General features: G+C 38.3%; 1 protein-coding gene across 1 annotated transcript in view; it reads left to right on the top strand.

Moving 5' to 3' along the window:
- Positions 1 to 20,117, top strand: part of MOCOS (molybdenum cofactor sulfurase) — an 842,034-nt gene that overhangs the window by 595,482 nt on the left and 226,435 nt on the right. Inside the window, exon 6 of the mRNA XM_053714598.1 lies at positions 3,049 to 3,248. Coding sequence (XP_053570573.1) covers positions 3,049 to 3,248 — 200 coding nt within the window. The remainder of the gene's footprint in view (positions 1 to 3,048; positions 3,249 to 20,117) is intronic.

A 20,117-nucleotide genomic window follows, 5' to 3' on the forward strand; every position in this document is an offset into this window, starting at 1 on the left:
ATACAATACCCCCCCCCAACATTACAACCCACCACCCACATACCCCTAATCTAACCCAAACCCCCCTTAAATAAACCTAACACTAAGCCCCTGAAGATCTTCCTACCTTGTCTTCACCTCACCGGGTATCACCGATCGGTCCTGGCTCCGATATCTTCATCCAACCCAAGCGGGGGCTAGACATCCACTGAAGAAGTCCAGAAGAGGGTCCAAAGTCTTCATCCTATCCGGGAAGAAGAGGCGATCAGGACCGGCAACCATCTTGATCCAAGGAGCATCTTCTATCTTCATCCGATGACGACCGGCTCCATCCTGAAGACCTCCACCGTGGACCCATCTTCTTCCGGCGACGTCCAACTGAAGAATGACGGTTCCTTTAAGGGACGTCATCCAAGATGGCGTCCCTCGAATTCCGATTGGCTGATAGGATTCTATCAGCCAATCGGAATTAAGGTAGGAATATTCTGATTGGCTGATGGAATCAGCCAATCAGAATCAAGTTCAATCCGATTGGCTGATCCAATCAGCCAATCAGATTGAGCTCGCATTCTATTGGCTGATCGGAATAGCCAATAGAATGCGAGCTCAATCTGATTGGCTGATCCAATTGGATCAGCCAATCGGATTGAACTTGATTCTGATTGGCTGATTCCATCAGCCAATCAGAATATTTCTACCTTAATTCCGATTGGCTGATAGAATCCTATCAGCCAATCGGAATTCGAGGGACGCCATCTTGGATGACGTCCCTTAAAGGAACCGTCATTCTTCAGTTGGACGTCGCCGGAAGAAGATGGGTCCGCGGTGGAGGTCTTCAGGATGGAGCCGGTCTTCATCGGATGAAGATAGAAGATGCCGCTTGGATCAAGATGGTTGCCGGTCCGGATCGCCTCTTCTTCCCGGATAGGATGAAGACTTTGGACCCTCTTCTGGACTTCTTCAGTGGATGTCTAGCCCCCGCTTGGGTTGGATGAAGATATCGGAGCCAGGACCGATCGGTGATACCCGGTGAGGTGAAGACAAGGTAGGAAGATCTTCAGGGGCTTAGTGTTAGGTTTATTTAAGGGGGGTTTGGGTTAGATTAGGGGTATGTGGGTGGTGGGTTGTAATGTTGGGGGGGGGGGTATTGTATGTTTTTTTTTACAGGCAAAAGAGCTGAACTTCTTGGGGCATGCCCCGCAAAGGGCCCTGTTCAGGGCTGGTAAGGTAAAAGAGCTTTTAACTTTAGTAATTTAGAATAGGGTAGGGCATTTTTTATTTTGGGGGGCTTTGTTGTTTTATTAGGGGGCTTAGAGTAGGTGTAATCAGTTTAAAATTGTTGTAATATTTTTCTTATGTTTGTAAATATTTTTTTATTTTTTGTAACTTAGTTCTTTTTTATTTTTTGTACTTTAGCTAGTTTATTTAATTGTATTTATTTGTAGGAATTGTATTTAATTAATTTATTGATAGTGTAGTGTTAGGTTAATTGTAGGTAATTGTAGGTAGTTTATTTAATAAATTTATTGATAGTGTAGTGTTAGGTTTAATTGTAACTTAGGTTAGTATTTATTTTACAGGTAATTTTGTAATTATTTTAACTATTTTAGCTATTAAATAGTTATTAACTATTTAATAGCTATTGTACCTGGTTAAAATAATTACAAAGTTGCCTGTAAAATAAATATTAATCCTAAAATAGCTACAATATAATTATAATTTATATTGTAGCTATATTAGGGTTTATTTTACATGTAAGTATTTATCTTTAAATAGGAATAATTTATTTAATAAGAGTTAATTAATTTCGTTAGATGTAAATTATATTTAACTTAGGGGGGTGTTAGTGTTAGGGTTAGACTTAGCTTTAGGGGTTAATACATTTATTAGAATAGCGGTGAGCTCCGGTCGGTAGATTAGGGGTTAATAAGTGTAGGCAGGTGGAGGCGACGTTGTGGGGGGCAGATTAGGGGTTAATAAATATAATACAGGGGTTGACGGTGTTAGGGTCAGCAGATTAGGGGTACATAAGGATAACGTAGGTGGCGGCGCTTTGCGGTCGGCAGATTAGGGGTTAATTATTGTAGGTAGCTGGCTGCGACGTTGTGGGGGGCAGATTAGGGGTTAATAAATATAATATAGGGGTCTGCGGTGTTAGGGGCAGCAGATTAGGGGTACATAGGGATAATGTAAGTAGCGGCGGTTTACGGAGCGGCAGATTAGGGGTTAAAAATTAAATGCAGGTGTCAGCGATAGCGGGGGCGGCAGATTAGGGGTTAATAAGTGTAAGGTTAGGGGTGTTTAGACTCGGGGTACATGTTAGGGTGTTAGGTGCAGACGTAGGAAGTGTTTCCCCATAGCAAACAATGGGGCTGCGTTAAGAGCTGAACGCGGCTTTTTGGCAGGTGTTAGGTTTTTTTTCAGCTCAAACAGCCCCATTGTTTCCTATGGGGGAATCGTGCACGAGCACGTTTTTGAGGCTGGCCGCTTGCGTAAGCAACTCTGGTATTGAGAGTTGAAGTTGCGTTAAAAATGCTCTACGCTCCTTTTTTGGAGCCTAACGCAGCCTTTATGTGGACTCTCAATACCAGAGTTATTTTTATGGTGCGGCTAGAAAAAAGCCGGCGTTAGTTTTTCGGGTCGTTACCGACAAAACTCCAAATCTAGCGGTAAGATTTCAATATAATATATGTCACAAATCGTCAGGAAAGCCAGATATTTATGGATGTAGGGTACCAGCTTTCTCATTTGCACTAGTTCTATACAGAACAGTTACTTTACAGCACAGGTGGCATTCAACCAATAAAAATCTCTGAGATGCATTCATTTATAACACCATATGTACAACAGTTCTAAATGCTATTGTATAAGTACAAAGAAAATACTCTCTCATATGTATCTGAAAATGCTAGATCATTTTCCTCTACCAATCCACTATACTGCTTATCTGAAGAAGATGTTTTAAATTGCTCTATGCACCAATTACTTTTTTTTTAAAATAGTGTTTTCCACTTAATGAGAGAATATAACAAATGTAAATTTTGTCTGTTTTCTTTTTTTTTTTTGCAGGCGGAATGGAAAATATCAAGTCTCACACACACACTTTGGCTAGTTACACCTACTCTGTGCTTTCGGCTTTGCGTTATGCTAATGGACAGCATGTTGTACAAATTTACAGTGACACAGAGGTCAGGAATTCTGATGTGCAGGGGCCAGTCATTACTTTTAATGTGCTGGATGAAAATGGTGACATAATTGGCTATTCTCAGGTAAGCAATTTTTTCAAGGTTCATGTCATACATTAACTACTATCTTTGAAATTGTTTCTGCCTTTGATTGCGGGATATTATTTATTTATCTCAGTTTTTGTATACTTAACAAGTTTGTATGCAATACTGACCTGAAGAGCAAAAATAAACAACACTCAACAATATTACTTAAAGGGACACTGAACCCAAATTTTTTCTTTTGTAATTCAGAAAGAGCATGCAATTTTAAGCAACTTTCTAATTTACTCCTATTATCAATTTTTCTTCGCTCTCTTGCTATCATTATTTGAAAAAGAAGGCATCTAAGCTTTTTTTTTGGTTTCAGTACTCTGGACAGCACTTTTTTATTGGTGGATGAATTTATCCACCAATCAGCAAGGACAACCCAGGTTGTTCACCAAAAATGGGCTGGCATCTAAACTTACATTCTTGCATTTCAAATAAAGATACCAAGAGAATGAAGAAAATTTGATAATAGGAGTAAATTAGAAAGTTGCTTAAAATATCATGCTCAATATGAATCACAAAAGAACATTTTTGGGTACAGTGTCCCTTTAATGAGAACCTTTAATCCCTTGATGATCAATGTCTGAATTATTCCGTCATGGAAGCATTGAGCAAACTGAAGCTGTGTCCATAAAGGGCCACTAAACCCAAAATCTTTCTTTCATGATTCGGATAGAGAATACAAATTTAAACAACATTACAATTTACTTCTATTATTTATTTTGCTTCATTTTTTAGATATCCTTAGTTGAAGAAAAAGCAATGCACATGGGTGAGCAAATCACATGAGGCTTCTATGTGCAGAAACCAATCAGCAGCTACTTTGCATATCTAGATATGCTTTTCAGCAAAGAATATCAAGAGAATAAAACAAATGAGATAATAGAAGTAAATTAGAAACATGTTTAAAATTTCATTCTCTTTTTAAATCATGAAAGATGTGGGTTTCATGTGGGTTTCATGTCCCTTTAAGGGGTTAATTGTAAAGAGTATGACAACAAAAATCCTTAAAATTCAGGGCCAGATTATGAGTTGAGAACAAAATATCGCTTACGTTAAAGCAATATTTGTTCTCAACTGAGTAATAACAGTGCATGCTAATGTGCACTAGTATATTCCAAGTTAGGTTAGACTAGACACAGCATGAGAACTAGTGCAGTGAATGGGGTTAGTTGTGCAGTGATGGAAAGCAAATATATATATTAACACACATATACAGTATATATATTTATATATATATATATATATATATATATATATATATATATGTTTATAAGCATACATGTGTATATATATATATATATATATATATACTGGGAATAAACAGTTCCCAAAGACCACAATATAAAGGCACTTTTCAGTTGTTGTTTTTTCAACACCGTACACTCACCACTTTTAACCCCTAGAAACTCCTCCGTGCAGTATTTTGTTAGGGGGGGACAATGCTACTTTTTTCATAAAAAAAATATTAGACTCTTAATTTTGGGGGCAATTGAGGCACTTTTAGAAAATTAACCAGAGAACCGCGGTAGCAATAACCAGCCACTTGATAAATTAGCGCTCCACTTGTAATCTAGCCCTCAATAGGTGCTACTAGTTGTTTGTAAGTTAATTTCTGCATGCCATTATCATGCTGGTGCAATGGTGAATACGGAGAGCGTATTGCTCTCCGTATTCAGCGAGGTCTGGCGGACCTGATCTGCACTGTCGGATCAGGTCTGCCAGACTTTGATAAATAGAGGCCTTTTAATTCAGATATTAACCAGAGCACTGTCTTAGTCGTTGAACAGATTCATTAAGGGACGAGAGGGAGAGGTGGGACTCTGGATAGGAAACCTCTTTAATGAGAAATTCTTACTTTAAATATAATGCAATCTATTGGTTTAATGGAGAAATTAGACTTCTTGTGTTAATGAGAGAGCTAATTTGCCAGTATTATACTGTATATTCTTTTTTATTGTTTATTGTAAACTTCTATTTTTTGTCTGTTTGTTTGTGCCAATATCTATTTTTCCAAACTATTTAATTAGCTTAATTCCTTTCACTAAATTCTGGACTTTAGACACATTTATCTAGTGCCGTCTTAAGTTCCTTGTAGCCATTCATTGAAAGCATTTTGTAATTATCTGCATTTATAGAAAATATTAATATTAATCGCTAACACCAATGTTCCAATACAAGTAAGGAGACTTAGACAAATTATCTATAAATATCATGGTGACTGACCTCAGAGACCTGCTTGCTGCGCTCATGGAATGGGTGGATGCCCATGCAGCACTGCTCACATCAGAGATCAGATGTTCATTCTTCACTACTAACACAAGGAACCTTATAACTATACCCCAGGCTTCCCGGGGGAAGTCTGACAAGCAGGAGAGTCTGAGATGGGTTCATACAGCCTCACAGGAGACAAGCAAGACAGACACTGATTCCTCCTCATCACGGAGGATTCAAGCTCTATACACTTCCAACCTTGATAGTGACACTAAACCCGAAGAACACATCTTCTTGAAAGTAGATAGCCACTTACCCATTAAACCACACAAGAAGCCGAACCACCCTTGTGTAGCATCTCCATCTGGCTCTCATCTCCAGTCGCTTGCGAGACGACCTGTCAGCCTGAAGCAGCAAAGCAGTCGCAATCCAGCGTCTGAGATATGAGCTTCTCTTCGGCGAAGGTGGATTAGAATATTGTTGCTTGCTGGGGATCTATTATGGGACTCTGGTGGAGGCTACCCACATACCATTGAATCAACCGCATAGCCAGTAAGATTGGTAAAAAATAAAACCTGGTTGCTGACAAGCACTAGAACAACATGCGGGTCTGCAGATAATTTATGTCCTGTTTACTCTTGATTCTTTGAACTGTGACTCTAACTTTAACACAACTTAAAATAGCTGCCTTGAAAAAGTTTAGATTCATCATTTGGATATACGCATATTATTTTCCTCAAGCATGATTATATAAAAGAAGACCAGTACTCTTTGACAGGAAATATTCAGAAGTTCTACACACTTATTTCATTATTTATTGTTGATTAGAGGATGGACAGAACTATGAGCTAAAAGTTTCTTTAGCAGTTATACTGTATGTTGAATTCTGAGGACATGCTCTAATTAGACCTCCTTAGACAAGTATACTACTATAAAACCTGTTTGCTGACTAGCACCTGAACAACCTGTGGGTCTGCAGATAATATATGTCCTTTTTTAAATCTTGATTATTTGAACTGTGCCGCTACTGTTAACACAGCTTTAAATAGCAGCCCTTAAACAGTTTAGCGTCATTATTTGTATATACTGTATGTATATTGCTCTTTTCAAACATGATTATATAAAAGAAGACCAATACTCTTAGACAGGATGCATTCAGAAGTTTTACACAATATTTATATCTCCTTAGATACGTCTACTATTGAAGTTTTTTGTATGCTGCTGTTCTTTTTGCATTTTTTGTTTTTTTTTCTCAGTGTCTCTCAGGTGGTGTACTTACAACGCTATATTTACTCTATAGTATCCAGATATACCTCTAAATAAATACAATAAGTACTTGGGAACTCTCTGGTAGCACCTCATTATGTTGGCTGGGTTGCTTTAGATGGTTCAGATGACCTACTTCTTCATTTGAAACAGCTCCTAGAAATAGATTATTGTTCAGGGCTAGTCACTAGACTATAGATTACATAAGGTCACTAGGGGGTTTCTCTCCAAGTTACAGTGATATTTATAAGATAGAGGATGCTATTAGGGGTAATCCCCCCTTTGACTTAGTCCTACTGCCTGCGGCCGGGGCAGTGGGACAGGAGAGTAATATCATTGAACCTATTATTACAGAGCTCTAGTGGAATGACATGAAGTTCTCTCACTCATACACACCCTTATCTCTGAGATCTTGACATAATAACATATATCATTTACAGGCCCTAACTGTTCCCCTTCTCCCCCTGAATACCTAATACCTTTTTAAAAATTGAACCAATAGCCTCATCTGAGTCTGATATAAGAAATGCTATACTCACATATTAAGTGGCTGCATATACTTTTCTAGACTTTTTCTACAGGCTGCGGTAATTGGAACATACTAACATCTATTGCTTAGGGACAGTAACCATTTTGTCAGGAGTAATATGTTTAATCCTGTAATTCTCTACATGTAGGCCCTAAGTGACACAAAGGTACCGACAATATAATATGACAAAGCCTAGATAGATACATCCTTAGTGTATCCTTACTCGTTTTAACCATAATCCTTTTTAGTCCTTTTCACATATCTATAGAGACTTGTTCATAAGGACACCATATCTAATTTAGTGCTATTGGGTTAATTACACTCACTTAATATGTTTGTTAGCTAAGCATTATATACTTTTTTACATGTAAATGCTATGAGAATATTTTTTTATACTACTATACATTGTGTTTTCACTTATTTAGAACTTTTTTACTTCACTATCTATTATATCTAATTCTGCTAAGGCCCAACAGTGGCCATTGTTAATATAATTCCTCTTGCTTATATCAATAGTATAACATGGTCCAAGAGTGAGCCTCTAATTATGTGAGGAACATATACTAGAGAATTAGAAAGTTCTGTTATAATAAAGAATTGTGCCTCTCATATTGTATGCTATTACTCTAAGTATTCCAGATTAAAGTATCACCCTACTAGGCAGTATTTCTTGACAAAGGGGTACTACAGACATCTTGATAAGCATAATAAAAATATAAGGTATCAAATTGGATTACCATACTTGCACTAAGAATGGCTATTGTAATACTTTTCATTTGTTATGATTCTTTTGGATAAATTCAACTAACCAATTCTTGGGTAATTCTCTGGAGTGTTATCTTTGTATTTAGATGTGTGATCCCAGAGGTTACTTATATATTTTTTATATTCCATTCTGTACAGAGGATTGTTTTTGTAATGAAGAGATGGTATGTCTGATGACATGACAACAATGTTGTATTACTAACTAAATACCTTAAATAAAAAACTTTCGGCTAGATTATGAGTTTTGCGGTATGAGTGAAAAAGCAGCATTAAGGCTCATAACGCTGCTTTTTCACTACCGCTGGTATTACGAGTCTTGCAGGTTTAGGGGCACCGCACACTTTTTGGCCTTAACTCAAATTAACTTACGCAATTTGCGTAAAGTCTTTTTTCAATGGGACTTCCATGGCACTGATATTACAAGCTTTTTCTGGGAAGCCAAAAAGTGAGCGGTACAGCCTATCCCACAAGATTCGTAACGCAATCTAAAGTCAGTAGTTATGAGTTTTACGCTACAAAGCTGTAGCATAAAACTCATAACTAAAGTGTTAAAAAGTACACTAACACCCATAAACTACCTATTTACCCCTAAACCGAGGCCCTCCTGCATCGCAAACACTAAAATAAAATTAGTAACCCCTAATCTGCCGCTCCCGACATCGCCACCACTATAATAAAAATATTAACCCCTAAACCGCCGCACTCCTGCCTCGCAAACACTAGTTAAATATTATTAACCCCTAATCTGCTGTCCCTAACATTGCAGCAACCTACATTACAGTTATTAACCCTTAATCTGCCGCCCCCAGCGTCGCCGCCACTATACTAAAGTTATAAACCCCTAAACCTAAGTCTAACCCTAACCCTAACACCCCCTAAATTAAATATAATTAAAAAAAATCTAAATAAAAATTACTATCATTACCTAAATAATTCCTATTTAAAACTAAAAACTTGCCTATAAAATAAATCCTAACCTAGCTACAATATAACTATTATTTACATTGTAGCTAGCTTAGGGTTTATTTTTATTTTACAGGCAAATTTGTATTTATTTTAACTAGGTAGAATAGTTACTAAATAGTTATTAACTATTTACTAACTACCTAGCTAGAATAAATACAAATTTACCTGTAAAATAAAACCTTACCTGTCTTACACTAACACCTAACCTTACACTACAATTAAATCAATTACCTAAATTAAATACAATTGCATAAATTGCACAAAATAAAAAACAAATTATCAGATATTAAAAATAATTACACCTAATCTAATAGCCCTATCAAAATAAAAAAGCCCCCCAAAATTAAAAAAAAACCTAGCCTACAATAAACTACCAATAGCCCTTAAATGGGCATTTTGCGGGGCATTGCCCCAAAGAAATCAGCTTTTTTACCTGTAAAAAAATACAAACACCCCCCAACAGTAAAACCCACTACCCACAAAACCAACCCACCAAATAAAATCCTAACTAAAAAAACCTAAGCTCCCCATTGCCCTGAAAAGGGCAATTGGATGGGCATTGCCCTTAAAAGGGCATTTAGCTCTATTGCAGCCCAAACCCCTAATCTAAAAATAAAACCCACCCAATAAACCCTTAAAAAAAACTAACACTAACCCCCGACGATCCACTTACAGTTTTGAAGACCGGACATCCATCCTCAATGAAGCAATTAGCTAATAGGATTGAGCTTGCATTCTATTGACTGTTCCAATCAGCCAATAGAATGTGAGCTCAATCCTATTGGCTGATTGCATCAGCCAATAGTATTTTTTCACCTTTAATTCCGATTGGCTGATCGAACTCTATCAGCCAATCGGAATTCAAGGGACGCCATCTTGGATGACGTCACTTAAAGGAACCTTCATTCGGGAAGAAGACTTTGATTGAAGAGGATGCTCCGCGCCGGATGTCTTGAAGATGGACCCGCTCCGCGCCGGATGGATGAAGATAGAAGATGCCGTATGGATGAAGACTTCTGCCCGTCTAGAGGACCACTTCTGCCGGCTTTAATGAAGACTTCTCCCGGCTTTGTTGAGGACTTCTTGCAGTTTTGCTGAGGACTTTTCCCGGCTTCGTTGAGGATGGATGTCGTTGAGGTGGATCTTCGGGGGTTAGTGTTAGGTTTTTTCAAGGGTTTATTGGGTGGGTTTTAGTTTTAGATTAGGGTTTGGGCAATTGAAAATAGCTAAATGCCCTTTTAAGGGCAATGGGGAGCTTAGGTTTTTTTTAGTTAGGATTTTATTTGGGGGGTTGGTTGTGTGGGTGGTGGGTTTTACTTTTGGGGGGGTGTTTGTATTTTTTTTACAGGTAAAAGAGCTGATTTCTTTGGGGCAATGCCCCGCAAAAGGCCCTTTTAAGGGCTATTGGTAGTTTATTGTAGGCTATGTTTTGTTTTGTTTTTGTGGGGGGGGGGGGTTTATTTTGGGCTATTAGATTAGGTGTAATTAGTTTAAATATCTGATCATTATTTTTATTTTTTTTGTATAATTTAGTGTTTGTTTTTTTGGAATTTAGGTAATTGCATTTAATTTAGGTAATTTATTTAATTGTAGTGTAAGGTTAGGTGTTAGTGTAAGATCTCTATCTATCTACTGGGTTCTTGTAAAGCACGGCTATTCACCCGTAAGGGTCTCAAGGCGCTGAGGGTTGCAGTTCAGTCGAAGAGCAAGGTCTTGAGGTCCTTTCTGACAGTTTAGGTTTTATTTTACAGGTAAATTTGTATTAATTTTAGCTAGGTAGTTAGTAAATAGTTAATAACTATTTAGTAACTATTCTACCTAGTTAAAATAAATACAAACTTGTATGTAACTATTAGTTATATTGTAGCTAGCTTAGGGTTTATTTTACAGGTAAGTATTTAGATTTAAATATGTATTATATAGGTAATGATAGTAATTTTTATTTAGATTTATTTAATTATATTTAAGTTAGGGGGTGTTAGGGTTAAACTTAGGTTTAGGGGTTTATAACTTTAGTATAGTGTTGGCGACGTTGGGGGTGGCAGATTAGGGGTTATTAAATGTAGGTAGGTGGCGGCGATGTTAGGGGCGGCAGATTAGGGGTTAATAATATTTAACTAGTGTTTGAGATGCAGGAGTGTGGCGGTTTAGGGGTTAATATGTTTATTATAGTGGCAGCGATGTCCGGAACGGCAGATTAGGGGTTAATAAGTATAATGTAGGTGTCTGCAATGTCGGGGGTGGCAGATTAGGGGTTAATAAGTGTAAGATTAGGGGTGTTTAGACTTGGGGTTCATGTTAGAGTGTTAGGTGTAAACATAAATTTAGTTTGCCCATAGGAATCAATGGGGCTCCATTACGGAGCTTCATGCTGCTTTTTTGCAGGTGTTAGACTTTTTTTCAGCCGGCTCTCCCCATTGATGGCTATGAGGAAATTGTGCACAAGCGCGTAAAACAAACTCACCACAGCTTTCAGCAGCGCTGGTATTGGAGTGTGGTATGGAGCTCAATTTTGCTCTACGCTCACTTCTTGCCTGATAACGCCGGGTTTATGAAAACCTGAAATACCAGCGCTGTAGGGAAGTGAGAGGAGACAATAACGTGCAAATTAGCACCGCACCCCTCATACCGCAAAACTTATAATCTAGTCGTTTGATTATAAAAAAAAAAGTGAAGGTAAACTTTCACGAATAAGTGCCCGGTTTTTAAAAATAATATTAAAAACAGGGGCACTTTCATTCATGAAAGTTTACATTTCACCAGTTTTGTTAAAATACTTTCCTTTTCTTCTTGCAAGCCGGAACAGCGATCCCCCCACCCGCAGGCCGTCTCTTCTTGCGTGAGCAATGACGAATTCGGGTTCCTCCAATTACGGCTTCCCCCCCAGAGCAAACATTGCCTGAGGTCACGCCGTGGTTGAATGAAGCCAGATTCGTCATTGCTGATGTAAGAAGAGAGGAGCTGTGGGCAGGGGAATCGCTGTTCCAGTTTGCAAGAAGAAAGGTAAGTATTTTAACAAAACCTATGAAATGTAAACTTTCATGAATGAAAGTGCCCCTTTTTTTAATAGTATTTTTAAAAACTGGGCACCTTATGCATGAAAGTTTACCTTCACTTTAATTTTGCAATGGGATTTCCAACAAGTTCATATAGGTGTGATATCAGATGTCCACTTACTTTAGCCATTAAGTGGACATATATATATTTTATTTATGCAAATATATATAAAATATATATAAACTGTGTATATATATATATAAATAAATATATATATATATATATATATATATATAATAATGATTGATATCAGCACACTTAAATTTAATTAATACTAGATTAATACTAGATCCTGAGTTTAAAGTGTGCCAGGGTACAGGTGCACAGGGATAGTGTTAGGTTAAATAGGTGGCAATATAACAATAAATACTATCCTATCCAGCACTCCCTCTTGCCTGTAGACAAAATGTATACTGTAGGAGCTGGCAATAAAACAGGTAGTCACTGAGGAAGAAAAAAGCTAAAAATGGATGATCAATGTTTAAAACACAATGGCAATTTATTAGTTACCGTCACAGTGGCTATAAATCATATGAAACCAATTATACCATAGTGCACTATGTAACTGATAGAGAGTTCTCCAAACAATTAAACAATTAAACTATATATAGGGCTCGAGTTATCAAGCCCCTATGGCTGCAAGTTCTCACAAGAACTTGCTCACCGTGATTTATCAAGCAGCGGTCACCAGCGGTCACCATTTATCAATCTCCTCGGTCGAGTCCGACCAAGGAGATTGATAGCTCCTGCCCACGCGTGATTGGCTGTGCGCGGGCAAGGGGCAGGATTGCACGTGAGCGCAAAATTTAGCCCTATATATATATTATGGAAAATTTAGTAGAAAATAAGCTAATACATATATTAACCTATAATAGCACTCAAAATTAGATAAACAAAATGAAATTGTCCTGTTAATTCACAGACAGAGAATGTAACTTGTATCAGTTCCTTCTCAGCACCATGGTTTGGGGAGGAGATAAAAGATCAATATGAGTTCTTTGAGCATAATGGGATAATATTGTAATTCAAGCACTCAAATTAGCACTTCAGAGAATCCTTCTGTGGGGTAAATCTTCAGCAAATGGGGTTAAGCTAAATAGAATATAGTGAAATGTTCCAATTAACACCATGCAGCGTACAGCACTTATGATTAACGGCTATGTACTCACTCACACATTCACAGGTGGTTCCTGCAGCCGGGAGATACCAGTTGCCTTTCTCACCGGGTACTTCTAAGTCTTGCGCCAACAACCCGTCAGATCCGTCTGGCCTTTTTTCTTTGGCAGCATAATCCGGTATACGTCTTAGCATGAGTAGGTCTCCCTGGTCATCTCTCCTATAGCGGTGTCTTCACAGTGCTGTATTTGAAACACGCTGTATCTGCCCTTTATCTGGGTCACTCACTATGGCTCCCTAATGCTCTGCAAAGTTATGCTTTATCCTCCTCCACTGAAGTTTCAAAGTTTAGCCTGCTTGGAGAGATGACCAGGGAGACCTACTCATGCTAAGACGTATACCAGATGATGCCGCCAAAGAAAAAAGGCCAGACGGATCTGACGGGTTGTTGGCGCAAGACTTAGAAGTACCCGGTGAGAAAGGCAACTGGTATCTCCCGGCTGCAGGAACCACCTGTGAATGTGTGAGTGAGTACATAGCGGTTAATTGTAAGTGCTGTACGCTGCATGGTGTTAATTGGAATATTTCGCTATATTCTAGCTTAACCCCATCTGCTGAAGATTTACCCCACAGCAGGATTCTCTGAAGTGCTAATTTGAGCGCTTTTTTTTCCAAGGTAAAAGGGAATCCAGGGAATAACAATATTATCCCGTTATGCTCCAAGAGCTCTTATTGAACTTTTATCTCCTCCCCAAACCATGGTGCTGAGACAGAACTGATACAAGTTACATCCTCTGTCTGTGAATTAACAGGACATTTTCATTTTGTTTATCTAATTTTGAGTGCTAATATGGGTTAATATTTGTATTACCTTATTTTCTACTGATTTTTCCATAATATATATAGTTTAATTGTTTGGAGAGCTCTCTATCAGTTACATAGTGCACTATGGTATAATTGGTTTCATATGATTTATAGCTACTGACGGTAACGAATAAATTGCCATTGTGTTTTCAACATTGATCATACATTTTTAGCTTTTTTCTTCCTCAGTGGCTACCTGTTTTATTGCCAGCTCCTACAGTATACATTTTGTCTACAAGCCAGATGGAGTGCTGGAAAGGATAGTCTTTATTGTTCTATTGCCATATATATTTTGTGTATTTAGTCATTTCTCTTTATATGATTCCCTTATTTATTTAACATGTGTACCAGCTACACATTTTACACCTAAGGCTTGTTATATGTTCTTAAAGGGACTGTAAAGTCAAAATTAAATTTTCATGATTCAGATAGAGCATGTCATTTTAAACAACTTTCCAATTTCCTTCTGTTATCTTATTTGATTTGTTTTCTTGATATCCTTTGCTGAAAATCATATCAAGGTAAGCTCAGGAGCAGCATTACACTACTGAGAGCTGGCTGCTGATTGGTGGCTGCACATATATGTCTCTTGTCATTGGCTCATCCCATGTGTTCATCTAGCTACCACTAGTGCATTGTTGTTCTTTAAACAAAGGAAACCAAGAGAATGAAGCACATATGATAATATAGGTCAATTTAAATGCATGCTCTCTGAATCACAAAATAAAAAATGTGGGTTTCATGTTAATTTAAGTCCTAACTATAGTAAGTCAGCAGGTGAAGAGTATGGAACTTGAAACCAAACGTTACCTTTAAACTTAGCAGGATTTTACAAAATGATTTGAAGTCAGTTAAGACAACTAGCTATACTTAATAGCAAGTTACATAGTTTTTCATAAAGATCTTGAATTGAATTAGGATGTGTAAATTTGGTTGTAAAAGATGACTTTATAATTGTTTGGATTTATAGAATAGTTGACTTAGATATTTTTTCTCTGAGCCAGCTATTTTAATTGACTTTATTAAACTGGGTCACAGCTGGTGAATAGTCACATGACTGAATGTAAACCCTAAATTATAAGATTACTCATATAAGATTGAAAGAAAAAATATTTATTGTAGAAAACTACATTTTATTGCTGCCAGTGCACATATTTGTACTCAAAAGTTTGCATTGTAATTGCATGTGTTCAACTTGGTTTTGTTAAAAACATTGGGCAAGATTACATATGCGACGTTGCCTGCAAAACCCGTCGATGGCGGTTTATACACGGTTTTGGCATCACATTTACGGCGCCGCATATAAATGCGGCGTGTATATTTCACCCGTCGCCCGCAATTTTTACTCCCATGAGCTAACATAGAACCGCATTGCAAATCAGTATCACATATTCAGCGCAAGGACTTCCGACCTGAAAATGGAGATATTTTACTCCATTTTCACCTTGCCACACATAGGCAAGCGCAGCAAGCCTTATGCTGAAAATGTGAGCACCGTAACTGCCTGAAAATATTAACTAACACCTAACGCATGCGCAATATCTATCTACCTGTCAACCACAACCCCTCACCGCAATAACTAATAAAGTATATTAACCCCTAATCCACCATTAATCCACATCGCAATAAACCTAATAAATGTATTAACCCCTAATCCGCCATTAACCCACATTGCAATAAATCTAATAAAACTATTAACCCCTAATCCTCCAAACCCACACAACGCAATAAACCTAATAAAACTAGTAACCCCTAATCCGCCAAACCCCACAACGCAAATAACTAATTAAATTACTAAAACCCCTAACCTAACACCCCCAAAATTAACCCCAATTGACTAAATTAAAAAATACTAAATTAAATTTAAAATAAAAAATCTAACATTACTTAAAAATAAAAAAATAAAAAATTAAATTAATCTAAGATTACAAAAAATAAAAAAGTCTAACATTGCATAAAATAATAAACCAAATGATCCAAAATAAAAAAAATAAACCTAATCCCTATGAAAATAAAACGTCCCCTTAAAATAAAAACACCCCTTAATCTAATACTAAACCACCAATAGCCCTTAAAAGGGCCTTATGTAGGGCATTGCTCTAAATTAAACAGATTTTTTACCTTAAAAAATACTAAGTTCCCCCCTCTAACAGTAAAACCCCCCAAGATAAAAAAAACCTTACACTAAGAAATCCTAAACTACCCATTGCCCCTAAAGGGGCATTTGCATGGGCATTGCTTTTAAAAGGGCATTCAGATCTTTTAAGATTGCTCAATAAATCCCTAATCTAAAAAAAAAAAAAAGAAATCCTAACTTTAACCTTCCTGAAGTCTGGCGGAGAAGGTCCTGTTCCAGGCGGTAAAGTCTTCTTCCATGTGGTCGACATCTTCTTTCAAGCGGAGATGAGTGCGGAGCAGGATCGGCAACCATGGAGCGTGGAGGATCCTCTTTGTACGATCGCCGCCGTACACTAAATAGTGAATTCAAGGTACACATTTAAATATGGTGTCCCTTGCATTCCTATTGGCTGATTTGATTGTTCAAATTCAAATCAGCCAATAGGATGAGAGCTATTGAAATCCTATTGGTGGGAGTGGGGTGTTAGAAAAAACGGCACTGAAAAGTCCCTTTACATTGCGGTCTATGGGAACTGTGCGTTTTACTTGTAATACAAGCGCACATTATCGTGCCCTGGTTTTACAAAGTGGAGCACTAATATGGCTTGAAGGAGTCTCTGTTGACTATTGTGTGCAAGTGTTGATGCTCACAATACTCATATACTCCCTGAAGTGCATAAATAGTTTATATATCACTTTATCCTAACTTAATGCACAAATGTCCCCATTTATTATATAACTATTTATTATAAAAAAAGTATGAAAATGTCCACAAGTCCTGATATTTTTTTTAAACAAAATAGACCATCCTAATGGCTAGATTATGATTTTTGTCGGTAAAAACCTGTGGAGCAAATGCTCTTTTTTTTCCAGCGCTTACTTTAAACAACGCTGGTACAACAAGTTTTCTGAATGGCTGCGTTAGCCTCAGAAAAGTGAGCGTTGAGCAAAATTTAGCTCCACTTGTCACCTCAATGCCAGCGTTGCTTACGGTAGCGGTAAGCTGGAAAAACGTGCTCTTGCACGATTTCCGCATAGGATACAATGGGGCTGAACTGGCTGAAAAAAAACCTAACACCTGCAAAAAATCAACGTTCAGCTCCTAACGCAGCCCCATTGTTTCCTATGGGGAAACACTTTCTAAGTCTACACCTAACACCCTAACATGAACCCCGAGTCTAAACACCCCTAATCTTACACTTATTAACCCCTAATCTGCCGCCCCCGCTATCGCTGACACCTGCATTTTACTATAAACCCCTAATCTGCCGCTCCGGACACCGCCGCCACCTACATTTTCCCTATGAACCCCTAATCTGCTGCCCCCAACATTGCCAACACCTATATTATATTTATTAACCCCTAATCTTGCGCCCCCAACGTCGCCACCACCTACCTACACTTATTAACCCCTAATATGCCGACCGGACATCGCCGCCACTATAATAAATGTATTAACCCCTAAACCGCCGCACTCCCGCCTCGCAAACACTATAATACATTTTATTAAAACCTAATCTGCCCTCTCTCACATCACCGCCACCTACCTACAATTATTAACCCCTAATCTGCCGCCCCGGCAGAAGTCTTCATCCGAATGGGGCAGAAGAGGTCCTCCATCCAGCAGAAGTCTTCATCCAAGCGGCATCTTCTATCTTTATCCATCCGGTGCGGAGCGGGTCCATCTTCAAGACATCTGACGCGGAGCATCCTCTTCTTCCCGATGACTAACGACGAATGAAGGTTCCTTTAAATGACGTCAACCAAGATGGCGTCCCTCGAATTCCTATTGACTGAATGCGAGGTCAATTCTATTGGCTGATCCAATCAGCCAATCGGATTGAACTTCAATCCGATTGGCTGATTACATCAGCCAATCGGATTTTTCCTACCTTAATTCCGATTGGCTGATAGAATCCTATCAGCCAATTGGAATTTGAGGGACGCCATCTTGGATGACGTCATTTAAAGGAACTTTCATTCATCGTTAGTCGTTGGAAAGAAGAGGATGCTCCGCATCGGATTTCTTGAAGCTGGACCCGCTCCGCGCCGGATGGATGAAGATAGAAGATGCTGCTTGGATGAAGACTTCTGCTGGATGGAGGACCTCTTCTGCCCCGATCGGATGAAGACTTCTGCCGCTCTGGATGTCCTCTTCTGGCCCATCTGTGCCAGCTGGGTGAATACGGCTCAAGGTAGGGTGATCTTCAATGGAGTAGTGTTAGGTTTTTTTAAGGGGGGATCAGGTGAGTTTTAGAGTAGTGGTGTGTGGGTGGTGGGTTTTAATGTTGGGGGTGTCTTGTATTTTATTTTACAGGTAAAAGAGCTGATTACTTCGGGGCAATGCCCCGCAAAAAGCCCTTTTAAGGGCTTTTAAAAGAGCTGATTACTTTTGTAATTTAGTATAGGGTAGGGAATTTTATTATTTTGGGTTTTTTTTTATTTTATTAGGGGGCTTAGATTAGGTGTAATTAGATTAAAATTCTTGTAATATTTTTTATTTTTTGTAATATAGTTTAGTTTATTTAATTGTATTTTAGTTTAGATCATTGTAGGTAATTTATTTAATTAATTTATTGATAGTGTAGTGTTAGGTGTATTTGTAACTTAGGTTAGGATTTATTTTACAGGTAATTTTGTAATTATTTTAACTAGGTAGCTATTAAATAGTTATTAACTATTTAATAGCTATTGTACCTAGTTAAAATAAATACAAAGTTGCCTGTAAAATAAATATAAATCCTAAATTAGCTACAATGTAACTATTAGTTATATTGTAGCTATCTTATGGTTTATTTTATAGGTAAGTATTTATTTTTAAATAGGAATAATGTATTTAATTATAGTAAATTTATTTAGATTTATTTAAATTATATTTAAGTTAGGGGGGTGTTAGGGTTAGGGTTAGACTTAGGTTTAGGGGTTAATAACTTTATTATAGTAGCGGCAAGGTTGGGGGCGGCAGATTAGGGGTTAATAATTGTAGGTAAATGGCGGCGATGTTAGGGAGGGCAGATTAGGGGTTAATAAAATGTATTATAGTGTTTGCGAGGCGGGAGTGCGGCGGTTTAGGGGTTAATACATTTATTATAGTGGCGGCGATGTCCGGTCGGCAGATTAGGGGTTAATAAGTGTAGGTAGATGGCGGTGATGTTGGGGGGGGCAGATTGGGGGTTAATAAATATAATATAGGTGTCGGCAATGTTAGGGACAGCAGATTAGGGGTTCATAGCTATAATGTAGGTGGCAGCGGTGTCCGGTCGGCAGATTAGGGGTTAAATAATTTTATTATAGGGTTTGCGATGTGGGTGGGGCCTCGGTTTAGGGGTTAATAGGTAGTTTATGGGTGTTAGTGTACTTTGTAGCACTGTAGTTAAGAGCTTTATGTTCCGGCGTTAGCCCATAAAACTCTTAACTACTGACTTTTTTATGCAGTAGGAGTCTTGGAGGTAGAGGCTGTACCACTCACTTCTTCCAAGACTCGTAGTACCGGCGTTAGGCAAATCCCATTAAAAAGATAGGATACGCAGAGGGCGGAGCCAGCCAGCCTAGGAGATGGCTGCTTTCTAACGGAGCTCCTAAGCCCTATCTGAGTGGGAGCACTACCGTCATTAGCCACCCTGCATTCAGTGACCCCATCTAGGCTGTAATGTAAGGCTCATCTACTGCAGCATAGCAGGAAAAGAATTTAAGGCAATTCCAACAGTATTAACAGACCCCCTGATCTGTCGCAACATATGCACAGGCCCGCACAAATTTGCAAAATACCCAGCCAGACCAGGGTTGGTGCCCACAGAAAGACCGGAGAGGAGATGCACCCGTGATTGACCAGCCTCACGAACAGTCGGAGCTCTGCCGCAGCAGTTTTACATAAGGCGCAGAGGACACGGTGAGTCCCGGGAACAGGCCACAGCCTGCAATCAAATATATTGCGCACTTGTTATTCAGCGCAACGGCTCACCTCCTTA

The sequence above is a fragment of the Bombina bombina genome, chromosome 5, assembly GCF_027579735.1.
Source record: "Bombina bombina isolate aBomBom1 chromosome 5, aBomBom1.pri, whole genome shotgun sequence".
Lineage (NCBI taxonomy): Eukaryota > Metazoa > Chordata > Amphibia > Anura > Bombinatoridae > Bombina > Bombina bombina.